Source organism: Pteropus medius, unplaced genomic scaffold (assembly GCF_902729225.1).
Source record: "Pteropus medius unplaced genomic scaffold, Ma_sr-lr_union100, whole genome shotgun sequence".
In the NCBI taxonomy this organism is placed as follows: Eukaryota; Metazoa; Chordata; class Mammalia; order Chiroptera; family Pteropodidae; genus Pteropus; species Pteropus medius.
Window position 1 is genome coordinate 3,522,923 of NW_024350923.1, and position 14,636 is coordinate 3,537,558.

The following is a 14,636-nucleotide window of genomic DNA, read 5'->3' on the forward strand; positions in this document are numbered from 1 at the left end:
CTCCACCCCAGTATACTGCCACAAAAAAAAAAAAAAAAAAGTCCAAAACCAAGCAGGCCGTCTCCGTCTCCCACTGGGGCTCTGCGGGGACAGAATCGGTTAGGTCTGGGAAAAGAGACACTACGACGTTTTCTCATTTAACACAACAGGTGTTATCTGAGCCTTGGAGACTGTCAACCAGCCAGACCCCGCAGCAGCAGGTAGAGTTGTTCAGTTTGGACAAGAATCCGGAGTACGTGTCCAGTGGAGGGGGCTTTGGGCCGGTAAGTGATCGGGCTCCCGCGTACACAGCGCTGTAAGCCCCGGGGACAGGAAGTGCCCGGCGTGGCTCTGAGCCGCTTCCGCAGAAGTCTCCCCGATGGCGGGAAAACACGGTCATGGCAGCCTTGTGTTGAGCATGTCAGAAAGAACCCCATTCACATCGTCTCATTTCCCGAGGTCACATTTCCCCCCGCGTCGTTCCGCAGGTGGCTGACGATGGCTATGGCGTGTCCTACATTCTCGTGGGAGACAACCTCATCAACTTCCACGTGTCTTCCAAGTTCTCCAGCCCTGAGACGGTAAGCGCCGCAGTCCCCTTTTCTAGAGATGAGACCTTTTTTACTGTTTCCTTTGGAAAGCAGAGCATACCCTTAATGTGACAGGCAATTTCAATCCGGTTATGTACTTTTACTCGGTTTGGACGTGTTCACGTTAATGAATTTTAAAACTCTCGTAATCTAGTTTTAAAGGAATTACCTGATTCGTATGAAAATGGTTACGTTTGCTCGCAGAAATGGTCCTAGATCTTGGTGTTGGAGGGCTTTGCATAACTTCCAGAGTGTAACCACAGAGGATGGACGAGGCTTAGTGAGCACACGCTAAGACATGCACGTACGTGACGGTGCAGTGTTCTCTGTGGATAGGGCATGTGCCCTCCTCCTTAGCACGAAATTCTTAATCCTCGTTTACTTTTCAATCCTTTTCACACGGTACGTGGCCTGACAAGCAACGCCAAGTTCACCGTCAACAGGGGAGACTGGAATTCGTTCGCTTAATGTGTTTATGTCACACGTTGACACTGGGGCACGCCTCAGATCAAAAACGCACGCACACAGACTGTAGCCCGTTATCTCTGTCAGCCCTCCACGTGTGTCCTGAACAGCTTAGTGATTAAGCCACTAAGTCAAAGCTTAGAGACTTGGCAAAAGGGATGTTAGTTCTTCGAGTTTATAGGTACAGAAGGCTTGAAATGTGGGAATCGCCATGTTGCAATGTGTGTTTGTTTTTTTGTTTTTCAAACAAAAGGATTCTCATCGCTTTGGGGAGCACCTGAGACAAGCAATGACTGACATAATCACTCTGTTCGGCTTCAAGACCAATTCTAAAAAGTAATGCCCGTGCCAGTCGCCATGGCAGAAACCGAGCTCTTCTGAGAAAAACCCGATGAAAAATAGCTATTGATCCTGATCGTAGTTCAGGATGAAAAATTATTCGAAAAAAACTCAGAAGTTTTCCTGCCGTCGAGCGTTCGGTGTTTTTTGTTTTTCTAGAACAGCAGGCTCCACCACGTGAACTATAACTCTGCTTCCTCCAGGCAGGTCCTAATTTTGGGAACATCTGAGAAAATGCCCTTGAAAGTCTTCGCATCAACTTGTGTTTGTTAAGGGAGTAGAATATTGTCGCGCTCGTTAAGGAATCAGTGGGGTCGTGGCTTTACACGTGGTGGACATGGAACTGTCACACTTCTTTGTTGGCGACCGGGTACCTGGTACTTATGGGCATTTAATTTTATCAGAATAGTATAAACATTCGTGCAGAGAGGAGCATTCTTTAAAGCAGTGACGTTAACAGCTGATAGCGGACACACTCGTAGTGCACTAACGACGCTGTGCTTTGGGAAACGGCTTTGTCAGTATGGGTAACTGTCTAGACTGGTCGCATGTGTGCCTCTCCGTGGTTGAAGCACGCAGCCTGCCACATCACAGGTGATGGCGTCTGGGTTTAGCACAGCCCACCCATCAGATGAGAGTGCCTTATTGAAAGAGAGTAAATGACCAAAAAGCAATTATGCACCGAATCGTCTTCAGTATTTAATGTAAACATAAAGGGTCATGGAATGAAATACCCACTGTCGCTGGGCTGTAATGACAAGCTTAGCTGTCCATTTAAAAATTGTGTTTATGTTTCTGACCTCTGTGTTTTCGTTGAGCTTGCCTCTGATTCTGCACTCCAGGGACACGAGATGGGGCTGGGCTATTAGAGAAGGTGCTTGCCACAGAGCGCATATGTATTTTATTTGTGTCTATGTTGTAATGTAAAAATCCCACCTGAATGGACCGAAGATTTTTTTTTTTTTTCTCTTACAAGCAAGAAGAAATGAAAACCGACAAAAGAAAAACAAAAACTAACAACCACGGTGAGAACACCTCTTGTTGATCTGTGGTACATAGTCCAGGAGGTGTGGGGGCAGGAAATAGCCCACTCCGCCTTGAGGGAAGGGGGGAGCCCGGCTTCCAATCTAAGGCCCGTAGGTCACTGTCAGAGCCACCTGAATCATGCATGATTGACCACTGACTGTTCTGTATTACCTAGCCTTCAAGTGTACACGTGTTAGCACTCAAATGTATTTGGGCTTATCTCAGGTTTTAAATGTTTCAAATGAAATTGTTGCTAATCGGTGCAGTTGTCAATGCAATTTTTATATTCCTTAAAAGAAGGAGGAGTGGATTTTTACTGTACATGTTGAAAGGAAGAGGTAAGAGTATTATGTATTTAACTTAATTTGGAACAAACCATGGTCTTAACGGAGCTGCGTTTTGAATTTTGTTATCTTGGGCTGTCCATCACATGTAAATACAATATGCTCTTTTGGATGTAAATCTTAGAAATACAGTATGAATGTTATCATTAATAAACTCATTAATCTCATTCTGCCACCGTATTTGTTTTTGTCTATTTTGTTGTTAATAAGGCAGTTACAAAGGTACCAAGCTCAGGCACGCAGGACAGCGGTGAGACGCCAACACAGAAAGGGCAGAGGGGATGTCACTGGATTCATGCCCCTGGCCGACAAGGGAAGTAGCTAAGTAGCGCTGTGGGTTTTCACTCTGCATTCATGTATTCGTCTGCTCCCTTGCCCCACACCTAGCACAGTGCCTGACATATAGTAGTAGGTGCTCAATAAATATCCGTTCAATGAATGCATGGATTCTGTTTCCTCGACAGTTCTTACCAAGCAGATACTGTGCACTAACCTCTGTCCTAGGCGCTGGGAACACAGCAAGTTTCTGACTGTGGACGGAGACCAAATTCCAGCAGGAGCGGGGGGCGGGGCTTAGGAGGTAGAGAACCACTCATAGGATTTTAGTGTCCAAGGCAGATAAGGGGATCATGGGGCTAGGTTGGGGCAGGAGGAGGGAAGAGTATATATAGCTGGCTGGGGAAGGGGCTGATTTAGAAACAGGTTTGAGCAAGACCTGACTGCTTTGACAAGACGATGACAAGACAGCTTTGGCCGACCCAGCAGGGCTGGAATTGCAGCTAGGAGCAGCAAGCATTACAGAGGTTCCTGGATTTTGATTCTTGGTGTGTGACATGATGCCTGATGCATGGGAGCTGCTCAGCGAAGATGTCTGATGTGTGAATGAGTAGATGGGGTTGATGTACGATTCAGACTATTCACTATTTCTTACTCGGGCTCATGGATTTATATTATCTGCCTTCTACGTCCCTACGTTTGGGATGCCCAAGTTGCACTGGCTCTGCCCCTGAACTCAACTGAGTTCGACATGATGTGATTGTTTCAGCCGAAATGAGAGTAACGGTATCCACATACACATGTATGCAGAGCCTGGGGGACAGGCTGAAAAGACTTCAAAGTGCCCCCTCTTTGAAAGGCAGCGTGATTGGGGGTGGCTTGGTGCTCAAGGGAAAGTCAGCTTTGCCTTTGCTTTAAATATTTCGGTAGGAGGTTTTATGTTTATATTTAATTTAAAAAAGCTATCCTAGTTTTAATCCGAAGAAGCCACTAGACTGTCTGTGGAGTCCTGCCCTATAGATCACGGGCACAGAAAGTGAGTTCTCCAAGAAGTGGACTTCATTTCAAGTCAAGTATGTTTGTAATGAAACCGTTGCTGGGAATATATTTCAGGTCATTCACATAGCAGGAAAATTCCCACACTGATGATCTAATTACATTATGTTCTTTTAAACTGATGTCTCAATAATTTTTCAGAGAAGGAAGTCCTAGCACGCTTAAGGCTCTACCTTAAATTTGGAAATTCTCAACAAAATTTCCTTGGGATTTCTTGAATGCTAAAGTGTATAGCTGAGTAGTAGTACACAGTGTTGCTGTGTCTTGGTTACTACTGTTTGAAAAGCATTTAATTTAAAAAATGAGATTAGGCAGCTGATGTTTTACATTTTAATTTTACCCAAACAATACTTGCACATGAAACAGTATCTGAGAGTTACAATGAATCACTTCCATCCCCGGAACATCTTTCAACTCTGGTTGGATTGGCAGGTCAGGGCCCTCACCCTGAATAAGCTTTCCCCTCTTTACTGCTATGAAGGGTGGATTTAGCTCACTCCCCACCCAAAGTTTACCTTTAGTGTTATTTGTATCGGCTACTTCCAGGTCTGACCAACTCCCATCTCCTTTAACGTCAGTCATCAGTGTTGGGTTGTTTACATTTGACCGGGGAGCCCAGTTTACAGTGACACATCCCAAGCTCCGGCACCAAGGATGTGAAGTGCATGCTCCGTTAGGAATATGCCTGAGCAAGTTCCTGGCCCTCTGTCCGCCCGCGGAGCTCCGGGTGGGCTGTGTCCTGTGGAGCTCGGGAGCAGAGAAGCTGTATTTTAAAGACCAAGATCATAAGTCCAGCCAGGGAGTCCCATCAGCACTGCACCAGACTGGCCTGCGGGCCTCAGTTTCCCCACCTAACCCCGGGAGTGACCTTCCTTGCCCACCTCCACACCACTGCAGGCCTGCTCTTCGCGCCCCGCCCCATTGTGCCGGCCCCACCTCCTCCGGGTCCCTGTTCTCACACTTCCCCGCCGGCGACCTCCCTCCCCGGCCCGCCCGCTCGGTCCACCCATTCTGCGTGCCGCGCCCATACCCGATGCCCCGCCCTCGGGCCCGCCACCACCGCGCCTCCCGGCCCGCCCACGATAGCCTCCACTCCCTTCGCCCGCACCGGCTCGCCCACTCCAACCGCCAACTGCCTCTCCTCTCCGTGCCGCGGCCGCCCGAGGTAGGTCCCTCTGACGAGGCCTGTCGCGGCGCCCCTCCGGTGCCCGAGACCCCGGCCGGGCCTTCGGGAACAGCGGGACCCCCTTCCCCGTCAGCCTGTTGGGGGTGGCCGGACCCCTTTGTCGGCCCGTGGTTAGTAGCAGGACCCTCTGTCCTGTCAGAAACAGCGCGACCCCTTCCCTGTCAGCCTCGTCGGCCGGTCGGGGGGCCGGAACCTCCGGTCGGCCCGTCAGGAGCAGCGCGACCCCTTCCCCGTCAGTCCCGTCGGCCCGTCGCGGGTGGCTGGACCCTGTGGTCGGCGGTCTGGGGCGGCGGAAGCGTCTGGCCAGCCCATCGGGGGTGGCGGGACTGTTGGTTGGCCGGTAGGGGGCGGTGGGACCCTCGGTCGTCAGCCTGCGGGGCCGGGTGGGGGCGGCGCCCTTCTCACCTGGCCGCATCCTTGCAGGTGCGCTGCTCGCGCTGATCCCGCAGGGTGCAGGGCGCAGGGTGCAGGGCCATGCCCCGGCCGAGACCCCGTCAGCGGACATGGAAGAGGCCCCCCTGCTCGGAGGAATGTCCAGTCCCGAGGATGAGATCGTGCCAGACCTGTTCAGCGCAGAGAGTCGGTTTGTTTCCGAAAACATTCAGCTGAAAGGCCCGATGGTGGTGAAGGCCGAGGAAGACGAGTTCCACGTGTTTCCGGACGCGTACCTGAGCCCCGCAGACCCCAAAGAGCCCCTCCTGCATGCATTCAACCCCCCGCTGAACGTGGACTGCAAGAATAAAGTCAAAGTCGAGCTCCTGGTGGATGAAAACGAGGAGGAAATCCTCGGGGAGTATCCGAGTCTCCCTGAGCTCAACCCGCTGGAGGACGCCGTCCTTCCCGCTGCCCCTCCGCCACCGCCGCCCACCTACAACGTGCACTTCCTGTCCTCACTGCTGACTCCGCACAGGAGCCCTGCCGTCGTGCCCCTGGGCACCTGGGCCCGGGAAGGAGCCGCCCACCCCGGGGTCCGGGTGATTCCGGTAAGATCCACGTGGGATAGGCACAGTACCGCTTCACCCCTCCCGTGTAGGGATGTGCGGAGGCTGACTTACCCCAGGATCTCCCTCCACGCGTGGTTTTCCTGTGCCAGGAGCATCCCTGGTTAGATTTCACTCAGTCCAAACAGGCTGCACCCCTTTGTAATCTGAGATCTATCATCCAGCCAGGCCATTCCACTTGGAGGTGACTCATGTCCTTGGGTCCCTGGTTCAAACCTGGCCTACCCCTGGCTTATAACATGAAAGTGATTTAACTGGCCCCATTACTGTCACTGGCTTCAGGAAAGGAGTCCTGTTTTTGTTAGAGTAACAGGTGTCTGTGAAAACAAAAGCAATGTGAGTGCTCACGGTCTTGCATTTACATGACTTGTTACCCCGTCAGAAGAATAATAGCGAGGGAGAGAGACACGAAGGGTGAGCGTGTCCTGTGCTTTAAAAAGGTCACTTACAGGGAATTCTCTGCGTTATGCAGCTGCAGAACCCAGTGTCCACAGTGTGACCTCTAAAGTAATGAGTGATTTTTCAGGTTGAACTCAAGGAAGGTGGTGGCACTATTACCAGTAACAACGCAGAGGAAGCAACTTTCCAGACCCCTCCGGCCCAGGAATCCTCTTGCAAGTTCCCGTCATCACAAGAAGCAGAGGATGCCTCCGGCTGCTCTCACAAGAAGGACAATAACCCAATGGTAATTACGTCAAAGAAAATGTAACCGACATTGCGTTACATGTTTGACCCTTGTCATTACCAAGACAACAGTAATGGTTATTTCAGTCCTTGTTTTTCGTTCTGTTTAATTGGTGAACCAACATTTTTGATCGTCTCATTTATCAAGAGGGACATAATTAGAGCCTTCCTAATATTCTTTCACCTCTAAGATTCTCATTTCTACTCATCTTAGCAAATCAAGAAAAGATTAGGATGTTGCCATGTTTTTTTAAGGACAGTAACCACAGGTCACATCAACTAGCGCAGACCTAGGCCGGCCCAGGGCAGGGCAGCACTGAGTTGTGTGGCTTGGTGGGTGGGCCGGGACGCTGAGGTGTGGCTCTGGCTGAGGGCAGGCGCCACCTCCCTTCTGGCCAGTTTCCAAATTCCCAGCCACCAGCTGGCACTCGGGGCGGTTATGTATGCAGTCAGCAACATCCATGGTTTCCATGATACTTTTGCACGTTTGTGATTCCCTTTAATGCTCTCATCAACTCTGTAGGGTAGGCATTATTTTTATCTTCTTTTTAAGAATAAGAAAACAAAAATGTTACATAGTTTGCTTGCGGGTGGTACACCCAAGGCTCTAGGTCTCAGTAGTGACGACGGAATGACAGCCAGGGGACCCGGCCCTAAGCCTTCTTTTAGCAAAGAGCCCAAAGAACTAAGGTCGCTTTTCCCCGAACAGCTCTTTATTCTGAGAAAGGAGGCCTTAGCTCTATGGCAGGGGTACCCAACCACCTGCCCGTGAACCAGCACCAGTCTATGGCCTGTTAGGAACTGGGCCACACAGCAGGAGGTGAGCTGCAGGTGAGCAAAGCTTCATCCGTATTTGCAGCCACTCCCCAGAGCTAGCATCACCGTCTCAACTCCACCTCAAGTCATCAGGCGTTAGATTCTCACGGGAGTATCAGTCCCTGGTACCAAAAAGGTTGGGGACCGCTGCTCTAAGGCATACACTTTACTGGGAAGTACTTGAAAGCGAGCTCATCACGAACTCTGGCTTAGCTGTGGTGTACACCGGCGCTCACCCTCTGTCTCGGTTCTACTCAGACCCACGTGGTCTGAGAGCAGAGCTCCCAGAGGACACGGGGACAAGGTAAGCAGGGCAGGACCTCTTCCAATAATTACACCAGACTCCTGAGTCGTGTCAGCACAGGACGGGCAGGGCACAGCCCAGGGCTGTGCAATAGACAGCACCTGGACAGTCCACTCTGAGCCTTTCAATTTTTTTTTTTCAGGGTGTATGTGGTGGGGTCGGGACTGGGGGCTATAACTTCATCCTCGAAGACAAATAAAATTCCAGTCACACATGAATTTGCTGGCCTTGTGTCCAGTGTCAGGATGATCTGAAGGTTTGACAGAGTGATGAGCACCTCACTAACGTAGGCCCTATGTGTGTTATTTTGGTCACGTTGATTCTTTATGGTTTTTGGGGTTTTCCTGTCTAGGAAACCCAAAGGTAACCTGTGGGGCAGAAACCAAGGCTTCTGCGGGTCTTATGGTTTTGCCATCGGAATTGGAAGCTGTGTGTGGACAGAAACCACAGCTTCTCTGGCCTTTGTATCACGATGGACAGGCCACACACAGCACGGCCCCCACCCGTGCTCTGCTGCCCGACGTCATCAACATGGCCTCACCTGGCCCCTGTGGGTTCATCCACAGCCAGAATCCAGCTAGGTGATCTGAGAGTGCTAGCCGGGCCCAGGAAGACTAATGTGGCTTCTTAGAATTTTCTAGGTCTCGGATTAATCTTTCTAAGTAGGCAATAAAGTGAATGGATACCAAAAATCCTATGTTAAATAACATGTATGCGGCAGGAAAGAACAACTGTCATAAAATTAAAGGTTATTCTAAGTACGTGACCAGCTACTGAGATGGAGTCAGGGGGCCAGGTCCTTCTTAGAGTTGAGTGACCCAAAGGGGACCGGGGCTGGGCCGACCAGGTCTCTGCCCGCACAGACTGTGGAATGTGAGGACAGCGAGGGAAGCACTCGCGTAGACACCTGGTCCTTACCATAAACCTCGACAGTCACACACCTGTAGGGAAGGGTGTGACGGGAGCCTCTGTCAGCACGCTGACACACCTCTCCGGTGCTCCCCACCAGAAGGCATGCCATTGGAGAGTAGGAAACCAAGAATGGATCGACAGCTCGCCATTTTCCATTAAAACTTAAATTCTGGATTAAAGCTATGTTCTCAGATTAAAGTTTATTTTGGATGTCTTTTAAAAATGAAACCTGATCACTACTTTTTCATTTTAGGTGATATGTCAGCTGAAAGGGGGTACGCAGATGCTGTGTATTGACAATTCTGGCACAAGAGAACTGAAAGCACTTCATCTGGTTCCTCAGTATCAAGACCAAAATAACTATCTACAGTCAGGTACGAAGTACATTAATTTTAAAAATTATATCATATATGTAAGTTGGTAAGTGAATATGTTTGACTTTGTATATAGAGTAAAATGAAATAGGCAGGGTATTAAATAGACAATTGAGAAAACTTCCCAGCCCGTCTTAGTAAGCTAAGAATAGAAAATATCTTTATAGACTAATTTATGTACATCCCATTGACTATCTCAAATTCCTGGAAAGCTGTCTTCTACTTCCGCTAGCCATAGAGAACTTTATGATCCTAACAGGTGACAATTCATACCAACAAGTGGTGTGCCTAGAGATGCCTGGGTTGAGATCCCAACCTTTCCCAGATTGGGTGGGGGGTTGACTGTTCATTATGGTATGAACTAAATTTTAATGTAAATTTTTGTGTAATCATGAGAATTGTCACTCTGCTTTAATCACCATAAGTTCTGAAATAACTAGATCAGATACGGATTTATCTGACATTCATTTACTCAGAAACTTTTTTAAACTGGACTAATAGTCATAAATGACATCTAAGTACCTGAGTATCCTGAAATGCCCTATGAATGATTAAAGAAAGATTAAACGGCATAGTTTTAAGATTATGTTTACGGACATCACACACTAAGATTGTGTTTACGGACATCACACACTAGGTTAACCAGACTATTTCATTATGAGATGATTCACTGACCTTGCCCATAATTTAAAACAGCATTAAATCCAGATGTCATTTCAATGGACCTTTGGAGTCCAGGGCAAAAAGAATGATTACGACTTCTATTGTGTCTTCATAGTCTCTTTGTCCAGGGACACATAAAGTGCCTTCCAGACATTTCTCTTTCTTAGGATGCAGAAGTAGTGTGAGGCATCGGCCACAGGCCAGCTGTGGACCTTCTGGTCCCCTGTGGGTCAGAGCTGAGCCTGGGCCCCCATTCAGGTTGGGGAGAGTTTTCCTAATTCCGGTGCGTGGCAAATGCGAATGCCTTTGGATCTACGGAAGGGGAGGGTTTATATGGTGCTCTCCAAATCCGCATCCTTGTCGTATAACCAGAACTCCCCTGCCCAGCGCCCTTTGTTATGCTGTGAGCAGACTAAACATCGCCATAAAGTGAATGCATCCTGTTACCAGAGTCTCAAGCTAGCATCACTCAAAGGATTCATGAGCCCAGAGCAGGACTTGTGCTCAGCGGGCGGTGCTTCAGGGGGCTAACACACATCTCTCTCCAGTTGGACTCATGAACATGGAAGTTCAGGGGCCCTTAGTGTCACGGGAATGTTTTCCACTGCACCCTTAGGCCAAAGGAATACCTATCAGTTTCAGTCACTGAGTAGTTTGGTCCAAGCAGCCTGATAAGTACTCACATCCTAAGAAGTTAGCATCCATTTGAAAGAAAGAATACACATAAAGTGAAGGCAGTTCACCAGTTGTCCAACAGGTGTCACTGTGCTCTCTGTGAAACCGTAACCCATCCAGCAGCTCCCTGGGGAGTTAGCTGCATCACTCCAGGCACCTTGGCACACAGTTTGGGGACCTGTAGCATAGTAGAGTATCTTTGGAAGCTCAGGTTAGTAACTTTATGACAAAGAAAAGGGTATAATAAGTTTAAAAAAAATTGACCCAAAGATTTTATAAAATAAAAAATAAGCTTAAAAATGAAAAATTTAAAAAATAAAAGACAAGTTTAAATGGCTTTGCACATGATAAATTTATGATACATTTTCATTTTTGTACTTCTTCCATGTGCAATTGGAAAAGGAACAATATATGATATCAATTAATTTTGTCTTTTTTACAGATGTCCCTAAACCAATGACTACTTTGGTAGGAAGATTTTTGCCAGTACCAGCAAAATTAAATCTCATTACACAACAAGTGAGTCATTGTTTTACTTAAAAAATACAATTGGATATTATTGTCTTTTGAAATTTCTATTGTCAGAGTTGGAATAATTTATACTCCATTTAAAAATCAATGGTGAAACATTACCAGGTATTCAGCACTGTCCCTGCTGTGTCAGACGCTGTGGGAGGGACGGCATAAGCATAAGACAGGGCTCTTCGCCAACTCTGCGACAGTCCTGCGCCTTCCTACGGCCTGCAGACCCTTGTTCTGTCCCATTTGCTGAACGTGTCCTTCGTGGTCTTGCTGTCAGCCCATGCCACCCACTTGATCTACTGTCCCTACCTTCCTCAGCGTCAGAAATGCTTTTTTAAAGTATAAGATGGTTTTATGATTACACTATAGTATGCATATATTAAATATAATTACGAGACGAACGTGCTCTTTCCCTTAAGTCTTGAGGTAAAACGTCACCTCCCTAGAAGAGCCTTCCATAACTCCCCAGTGAGTCTAAGCCAGGCCTAGTGTAGGCAGTCACTGTCACCACACCTGTCTCGTTCTCTGCCCAGCGCCATCGCCGTCGTGTGTGTTTTGGGTCGATTTGTTTGCATGCGTCCAGCCGGGAAGGCGAGCTCCCCAGGGTCAAAGGGCTGTGAGTGTCATTTGTCTCTGTAAGCTGGGGGCCGGGACAGAGCCTGGCACATACAGGGCCTCACTCGCCCTTCAGCAGGGCAGGTGCTGGTCCGAACACTCAAGTTCCATCAGCGAGATAACACTGAGTGAACCCCCAAACCCAAACCAAACACGTGACTCTACCCTTCTGCAGCTTACATTTCAGTGTGGGAGACAGACAGCAGGCACACCTAGTCCGTTATGTCATGAGCTAGGAGTGGAGGATGGGCACCGCCCTGGGGATTTGGTGGGGAGGAGGGCGGGTTACAGGTGTAAACAGGGTGGTCGCAGATGACTCCATCCGGAAGGCGATACTTGAGCAAAGTCTGGAAACAGAGGAGGGAGGGGGCCGTGTGACTATCAGGGGAAGAAGATTCCTGGGGGATAAAGCACCCAAGCACTGGGGGGGCAATCACTGCTGGGCGGAAACCACCCGTGAGCAGGCCGTGGGGCCTGGCGCTGGAGGGGCGGGGCCGGGCAGTGTAGCGGGAAGTCGAGGTGGTGGAGGACTGTGGCTTTTACTCCTCCGGAAAGGGGGCTCGTGTGGAAGAGGGGCGAGGTGAAAGTGGGTAAACCTGCTCTCGTAACAACCTCGCTGAGGGACGGTGGTGGCCCTGACCACTGGTGGCAGCAGGAGTGGTGAGAAACAGCTCGCCGGATTCTGTGGAGGTTGCACCAAAAGGGTTTGCCGATCGGCTGGATGTGGGATGTGAGAGAGAAAGAGGAGTCAAGGGTTGCCCCCGAAATAGCCTGAACAGACGGGAGGACGGGGCGTCCAAGACACAGAAGACAGTGCGCGTTTTGTGAGGGAGACTAAGAGCGTTGCATTCGGGCTATTAGCTCCGAGATGCCTGTCAGACATCCAGGTGGCGATGTCGCATGTCACGTAGGCCCGGAGTTCAGGTGGGGTGCTCAGGGCTGGGCAGCTGAGCCCTCGCGCACTGACACATTGAAAGCTCGGGACTAGAGGGGGGTCTCTTGGCGGGGGCTGTGAGGAGGAGACGTATTCGCTGAGTGAGTAAAGAAATATTCCTCAGGGACTACGTTAGCTGGGAGGGGAGAGTTGCAGTCAGTGAGGGAGACGAGCGAGTCTCAGCCGGGCCCTGTGAGCGCTGGCCCCGCGCCCGGCTCGGACTGCCCGCGCGCGTCCCCCCAGCCGCCTCCAGCCACCGCTCCTGTCCCTTGCCATCCAGCCCCACTCAGAAGGGCCCGTGGTGGCCCTGCTCTTCCGCCTTCAGGGTCCCGTACTACAAATGAATGCCCCCTTGGCTACGTTTATCCTTGTCCCCATTTTGGCTCCCCTGACTTCTTAACTAGTGTGGCCCTTGGGACAATTACTCAAGCAGTGCCTTTGCTGCGTCACCCCCAGGACCCTGCTTCCTTGCCAAACCCCAGTCCGCTCGAAGCGTGGTGCAGGGACCCGCAGCGCCGGCTTCCCAGGGGCTAGTCAGGAACGAGGGTCTCAGCTGCCCCAACTCACTGATGCAGGACCTGCATTTTAGGGAGGTGCGGGGTGAAGTGACCGAGGGCCCGGCCTGCCTTAAGGTTCACTTCCTTTACACCCTGGTGGCCTTGCACCACCGAGGAAAGCCCGGATCTTAGCGTAAAACTGGCCGATATAGGGCTGAGAAGACATCTTTTCCTTTCTGCTTTGCTTTGGGGCTAAAGACACAAAGGGGAAACGGAAATTGTGCCTAGTTTATGCAGAGAATTGCCTCCACTCTGAGAACTGCGAAGCCCTTTCTCCCAAAGGATCAAAGCCCTTTGGACTGCCACTTGGGGACATGCCCTTCCAAGTAGGTGACCGTGGCTGTACAAGAAACACTGGTTTGTGAACAGTGATCTGTGAACGCTTCCCTCCTGTGAACTGGCTGAGGGAGAGAAGCCAAGGCTGAGGCCCCACACGGCCCAGGGCTTGTGTCCGCGAGCCCCGTGGGCAGTGGTCACACACAATTCAAAAAGAGGCAGGACAGAGAATGAGGAAAGTGAACAAAGATGCGTTTTTCTCAGACTATACTTCTTAAATAAAGCTATTCTTAAATTCCTAGTTTTCAGGGAGGAAGAGATAAGGACAGGATGTTTAAATGTGATGTATATAAATAATCTCAAAATTTAAATTTATCTGATACTTTTAATTTCCTCAAGCTTCTGATAAGAAAATTAGGTCAGCGGTGATTGCTCCCCTTTCTTTCCCCGTGAATACTGTCTGTGAGCCACGAGACTGAGTAACAGAAAGAAAAACAAATGAGAACCGAGAAAGCGAAGGACATGGACAATGCAGAGATTGTGACTTTGCTTTTGAACTTGTTAAAATTGACTACAAAATATTTTTTGAATAGATGAAAAAGTAATGATTGCTAATGAGACTTGAAATGTCAAGCTCTCTTATGTTATACTATGAGTATAATAATAAAGGACATTTTTAGTTTATAGAAATTTATAATTGAACTTATTTCACAATTTGTACTTCATAAAAATGAAAAAGATACCTATTACAATGTCCCCGGCCAGCCGACTGACAACTGCTGCTGCTTGCCAGCTCGTCGGTGGCCTTGCCCTGCGTCCGCGACCCATTTGTCGCTCTGTCCTGCAGTCAGGGCTTTTTGGCCTCCGCACCCTGTGGCCAGGTTGGTCTGTGACACCACCAGGGCCAGACGTACCCACGGCTGCTGCCCAGCCTCGGCTGAATCCTGCTCAGGGTTAGTGCAATCACCATGGTAACGTGGCCCAGACATTGCTATAAAGCGATCGTGATGGAAAGCTCTAGAAGAAAAAGTATTTTTGTCGG

The 14,636-nt window shown here is 49.5% G+C and overlaps 2 protein-coding genes across 3 annotated transcripts in view; both read left to right on the top strand.

The window, feature by feature from the left end:
- Positions 1-2,923, top strand: part of CPT1A (carnitine palmitoyltransferase 1A) — a 42,467-nt gene extending 39,544 nt beyond the window's left edge. The window contains 3 exon segments of the mRNA XM_039840623.1: positions 150-263; positions 468-560; positions 1,288-2,923. Coding sequence (XP_039696557.1) covers positions 150-263; positions 468-560; positions 1,288-1,374 — 294 coding nt within the window. The 3' untranslated portion in view covers positions 1,375-2,923.
- A 2,765-nt stretch (positions 2,924-5,688) lies between these two features.
- Positions 5,689-14,636, top strand: part of TESMIN (testis expressed metallothionein like protein) — a 32,638-nt gene continuing 23,690 nt past the window's right edge. For both annotated transcript variants that reach the window (XM_039840624.1, XM_039840625.1), the window contains exons 1-4: positions 5,689-6,244; positions 6,789-6,947; positions 9,232-9,352; positions 11,133-11,209. In XM_039840624.1, coding sequence (XP_039696558.1) covers positions 5,765-6,244; positions 6,789-6,947; positions 9,232-9,352; positions 11,133-11,209 — 837 coding nt within the window. In that variant the 5' untranslated portion in view covers positions 5,689-5,764. The remainder of the gene's footprint in view (positions 6,245-6,788; positions 6,948-9,231; positions 9,353-11,132; positions 11,210-14,636) is intronic.